The 5,930-nt window shown below is 53.7% G+C and overlaps 1 protein-coding gene across 1 annotated transcript; it reads left to right on the top strand.

Moving 5' to 3' along the window:
* Positions 1–1,612: 1,612 nt before the first annotated feature.
* LOC139833970 (ras-related protein RHN1-like) lies at positions 1,613–2,965 on the top strand. The gene is made up of 6 exons (XM_071824349.1): positions 1,613–1,771; positions 1,864–2,127; positions 2,312–2,360; positions 2,494–2,567; positions 2,675–2,768; positions 2,871–2,965. The coding sequence occupies exons 1-6, from the start codon at positions 1,730–1,732 to the stop codon at positions 2,963–2,965; spliced, it is 618 nt and encodes a 205-aa protein (XP_071680450.1). The 5' UTR covers positions 1,613–1,729.
* The last annotated feature ends 2,965 nt before the right edge of the window (positions 2,966–5,930 follow it).

The following is a 5,930-nucleotide window of genomic DNA, read 5'->3' as shown; positions in this document are numbered from 1 at the left end:
CAGCACACCATGAACGTTGGAATGGAGATCTCGCTTATTTTGGATGTCATCTCTATTGAGGCGTAGCCAAAAAGAAAATGGCTACCAAAACCATAACCTAATCTATTGAAAACACTACTTTTATTAAAAACATCACCCTCATCGTCGTGCACCCGCAACACTCGCATGCAGTCTATCTCGACTCGGGTAGGGACCGCAAGAAAGACTACTCCCACATCAGGGCCCTTCTCAATGATGCTCTCACCGGCTTCGCCAACAAGGCAGGCCCCCTCAAAGTAGAGAGGAAATCCCGAGGAGGCTTGGTCTTAACCCACACAACCAACTTCCCCTGCCTCAGGCAGTCGACGCCCGACAATGGGATGGACGCGTGGTACGCCATCCTTCAGATGCAGGAGTACATAAAGTACGGAGATGACATGTTGCTGCCAGAGAATCTCAGAAACAGGTTTGCAAACATGGCGGATGTCCCTGATAGAGAGATTAGAAAGAACTGGGGTCGCATCCAAACAATAGCTATAGGCACATAGGCCTTTTCTTTTTAATTTACTTTCTTTTCAATTTTGATTATAATGGATGGTGAGAAGAGGGGTGAGGTTTAGGGTTTAGTGGGGTTTAACAATGGTTCACCATCATTTAGAAATGTAAAAAGGGTATTAGTCAAGATTTGCATATTAGGGCCGCATGCCCACATATGTCTTTTTATTTTCTTTTAGTTTCTTCATATTTGATCTTATTTGGTTTTGAGAAAGTTAGGGTTTAGGGTTTTAGGTTATTTCAAAATACTTTAACAATCAATTAATGGCAATAATACAACATATAAGCATGATCACTATGCCTCAAACTTAACTTAATAAAAGTTTTTGTTGGTTTCCAAAATTTGGAAAAATGGAAATTTAATTTCTTCTTTGTTTGAAAATTTGGGATGTTACAGAGGCGCGGCGGTGGTAGCAGTCCAACTCCCACTTCGCGAAAGCGGGTGGCACCGCGACGCCGTAGTTGCGGCAGTGGTAGCTACCGTGGATGCGCGCGGCGTCGAACTTTACCTTCTCCGCCCCGTTGTTCTCCTTCTCGCTAGCGGGAGGAGGGGTGGAACTTTCGCCGCGCTCGGTGGAGCTCCCGCCGCGGCCAATCTGGCAGCCCCCATGCCCGTTGGAGCGCTGCCCCGCCACCATCGTCGTCGACAGGAGCTCGGGATGGTTGATCTTCGCGCGGGCTCGCTCGATTGCTCGCCGGTGGGGGTTCAATTTTACGTCGGCGAGAGGCGGAGAGGCAGAGGAGCGGATGGGGAGGCCTCCATCTGCCTAGCCGACCACCATATATGGGGGCATTTCGCGATTTTAAGCTGCGGTTTGGATCTGTTTTCCAGGCCAGACTACCGATGCAGGGTCTGGTCTGGTCCAAAAAATGGTAGAAGCCCCCATATTAACCCGAAGTGGAATTTGTAGGATGATGTGAAGATCTGCTAGAGATGCTCTTAAGGAACCACTAGTTCGAGGACTCGGCCAAGGCAAAGACCTAACGGTCAAGAACCTGAACCTACCAGGTTTTGTCCGGCGGATGCCGGAGAAGCTAAAAGCTTGCAACTACCGGTCTTCTTCGCCGTACACACGACGAAGGGCATGTGAGAAAACGTTACTGTCATTTCTCTCCGAACGTGCCAAGCAACTTTGATCATCAGTCTGAATTGCCGGCGACGAAGCCGACCACCAGCGAGATACAACGATCATCCATGATGGCTCCAACTCCGAGCAGCGTCATCCAGGCCAAACTGGTGGGTACGTCGCACACTCGTACAGTTTCGCTAGCTGATCACGTCGCTTGCTTTTCATGGTGAAACTAATTGCGTGCGTGTCGTGCTTTCAGGTGCTTCTGGGAGACCTGGGCGCCGGGAAGACCAGCATCGTGGTCCGGTTCGCCAAGGGGCTCTACTACGAGTGCCAGGAGTCGACCATCGGGGCGGCCTTCTTCTCGCAGCTGCTGCCGGTGAGCGGCCGTGGCGGCGAGGGAGACGCCACCGTCAGGTTCGACATCTGGGACACTGCCGGCCAGGAGCGGTACCATAGCCTCGCCCCCATGTACTACCGCGGCGCTGCGGCCGCCGTTGTCGTCTACGACATATCCAGCATGGTGAGAGGGACATCTTCTCCTCGTTCAGTTATGGATGTTCTCTGAATCATCAAAAAAAGAAAGAAACATTATCTGAATATGTTATGAAGCACATCTAGTTTCACCGGATGATTTGATTGTTTTCAATAATGGAAATTGAAACTGATCGTTCACTTGTTCGATATGTTTTTTGCGTTTGTGTCAGGATTCGTACATCCGTGCAAAGAAGTGGGTAGACGAGCTTCAGAGGCAAGGTACGTTGCTGTACACCCTGCTTCAGTTTGGTTCCAACAACACACTTCTGCTTTCTTTCTGTCTCTGAAACTGTCATCACCTAGCGTAACCGAACTGGATCTCAGTGCTTAGATCTTGCGCATGTCCAAACAGGGGATCCACACTTGGTTATGGCGCTAGTGGGCAACAAGGTTGATTTAGAAGAGAAGAGGAAGGTCAGGACACAGGTACATGCATGCATGAGAATTTCCAAACATTTCTGCAGGAGAGGGAAACGAAAATTCAGAGGCTCAATGCTACATCTCATCTCTGTTTTTTTCTTCTCTGATCGCAGGAAGCGTTGGAGTACGCCGAACGAAACGGCCTCTTCTTCCTGGAGACGTCAGCGAAGACGGCGCAGAACGTCGGCGAGCTCTTCTACGAGCTAGGTGGCTGATAGACTTCTGAATTCTGATTCGGTGCTGAAATAATCTGTGTAAACAACGTCGACTGACTGCATGTGATGTCTGTGTGTGTGTCTTGATCGGCAGCCGAGAGACTGGTGAAAGTGCGGCCGAACCGTCCCGCCGGGATGGTCCTGCACGAACGGCGCGGCGGGGAACGGTGGTTCTGTTGCTCCGGGTGATCCATCGGCGCTGATGGGCGATGCGTCGGCTGTTGGCTGGAGAAGGAACTTGTGTTGCATCAAGCTGTATATGACATTTGGTTTGTGGTGGCGTACGTGTACGTATGACATGATATGATCTGACCAGTGAGTGCTACACCTTATCTGAAATTTCAATTGTTGATGCACAGCTGAGCTATATATTATCAGTATTAATAACAAGAAACCATGATATACAACTGCTGAACTGCATATCCAAACGTGACTAGTTTCAACATGCAAATTTTCCCCATCGATCTATTGAAAACAGTGATTTTGATACAATTGATCACGTCTTGAAAACAAACACGACGCAGTTCATCCACTGATGTACAGTGCGACCATCGCCATCAGATAGACAAACACAAAGATACCCAGGAGTGCTGCTTCAAGTGGAACCCGTCGACGGCGCTCCGCGGGGAAAGCGAGCCCCGGCGGCGCCGGCCCTCCGAGGGACCGCCCCTCGGCCTCGGTGGCGAACCTCCTGCGTCGCCGCTGCGCCTTGTGGCTGGCGCGTCTCTCCCTAACCGCTTGCGCGTGCACCTTGCGGTCGACGAACTCCTCCTCGCTGTCGTCCCTTCTTGGCGCGTAGGCGTAGTTGAGCTCGACGCCGAGCGGGAGGCCGCACACCTCCCGTCATCCCTGCCGTCGTATTCGTAATGGGAGTCGTCGGAACCCCTCGCATCCTCGTCGTCCTCCGTGCCATTGCCGTCCTCCTCCTCCTCCTCCTCCTGCTCCTCTTCGTGGTTCTCATCGTCGATCATGTCATCCTCTTCTTCGTCCTCCTCTATCTCCCCCTTCGCGTCCGCAGACGGCACAGCGTAACCTTGAACTGAACGACGACCGCGTCGGCTTCGGCTGCCTCGCGTCGGTTCCAGGGCCGCATCGTAGAAGCAGAACTGCTCGTCGAGCACCACCGGGGTCTGCAGCGTCACGCGGGGCCTCTCCGACGACAGCGCCGCGAGCAAGATGTTCCGCGTGCCGATCTCGACGAAGGCGGCCACGACGCCCTGGTCGGCGGCGCTCTCCGGGTGGACGAGGAAGACGTCGGTGACGCAGAGGGGCTCGTTCGCCTCGTTGGCGCCCGGGGTTAGCGTGATCTCCTGGCCGGACTTGAGCTGCAAGGACCAGCCGTGCTCTTGGCGGAACAGCTTCTCATCATCCATGTCCATGGCCATGGCCATCGATCCTCGATCGACCGGCAGGCGCGCGGGGTGTTGATCGATCGCCTCTCCTGTAGTCTGTAGCCCTTTTTCGTGATCGTGAACGAGACCTAGCTTGCACAAGATCTTGCGTGCTTATATATTGACTGCCCGGCCGGGAACTCTTGCCGATTCCGAGAGGTGATGGATGTTTTACATCGCCCCACCAAACGGATTCTAATCCTCCACGGACACGGGTTGGATTGCGATTTGGACTCGGAGCAGACACCGACCAAGCTCGTGCCGGTCGAGCCGTAACCATGGTGAGTCGATGGCATTTGGCAAGGTTTGGTATATACGACCACGTGACAACAAATTATTCATTTTGTAAATAATACTTCCTCCATGGAAAAGGCTTTGATTTCGAAAAAAAAGAGGCTTTGATTCCTTCGGAGGCTTCGACCTTGGCCCTCCGATCTTCTTCGCTCTGGAGGAAATTGTAAGTAACACCATATATTGGGACATGTTTTGCACGGAACTACAACCATGACTGTTTTTACTAATTAAGATCATTCTCGTTTGATACATAACTAGTCCCATAAGATACGTGGACTCCGGTGTGGACCCCGAACAGGACTTGCTGCATAACTCTTCCTACTGTTTGACCCCGCCGCCACCATCTTGGTCTCTGACCATCGTCGTCGCCTCCCTCCTCTGGAACAGTGAATAGATCCCCACCCTAGGTCCATGAGCAAAATGGTCGAGAGGGAGGTAGGTTCTCCGGCGCATGCGACAACGGTGGTGGCGACGCCTGTTGCGATGCATGTATGGCCGCCTCGAGGCCAATCCACCGGGTGCGCTCTTCGGCCTTTGAGATGGCCGTGGTGTGCACGATGACATTTTCCTTCATCAGCTCGGGATCCTCTTCCATGGGCTCGTAGTCCGCGTCGTCGTCCTCCAGCTGGTCCTCGACTAGGCATGCATGTAGGTGTCTCCCCCGCGGTATTGCGAACGGTCGGATCGTCTGTGGCGCGGCATGGGGAAGGTATACCCGACCAATCCTCTTTCGTTGGCACATACTCCTCCTCCTTCACGAGCGGTGGTGGTAGTGGTTGGTACGCCTCGTAGGCCTCGTAGTTGACATCGTCGTCGTTGAGGCCCTCGAGGTGCGCCTCGGTCATCTACCGTCGAGAGTCGTGCATGGCCTCGAACTACCGGCTCCACATCAGGGAGTCGACGGTGTACACCGGATACCGCCGCAGATTGGGCGGGACGTGGGCTCGGCGTCGGAGGATCTCCACAGGGGCGCACGCGGAATCGTGCAAGGGGATGGTTGAGACTCGCACCCGCACCTAGTTATTAAGATCACGCACATGTGCATGGGGAGATAGAGTTGGTGGGATGTTACCGACGTGTGGCTAGGCCCCACCTCTGGGAATTTTATCTTCTTCTCCATCGTGGCTAAATGTTACTGACGCGGGGAGATAGAGTTTTACTTGACGCCGGTGCTGCTCCGGCCGGCGCTTCCGCCCAGAGACGGAGAAGAGGATCCAATACGCGCTTCCCTCCAATACTCCGCGTGCTGCCGCTAGGTGCAGCCATGGTGCCGATGCCGAATCGTTGGTGGGCTGCCACCACCGCGACCATGCCTCTCGCTGCCGCCGCCTCCCAGCTGCTCGCCGCCGCCTTCCAAGCCGCACGTCTCCGTGCAACACCGGTGCTCCACAAGTACCTCCTACCGTCGCAATCTCTTGCTCGTACGACCTCCGACGAAGACGCCGCCACTTGGAGCTCCGTTGTTGCCT

The sequence above is a fragment of the Lolium perenne genome, chromosome 7 (assembly GCF_019359855.2).
Source record: "Lolium perenne isolate Kyuss_39 chromosome 7, Kyuss_2.0, whole genome shotgun sequence".
NCBI lineage: Eukaryota > Viridiplantae > Streptophyta > Magnoliopsida > Poales > Poaceae > Lolium > Lolium perenne.
The sequence above is the reverse complement of the archived record's forward strand: the minus strand, read 5'-3'. Positions and strand labels throughout refer to the sequence as shown.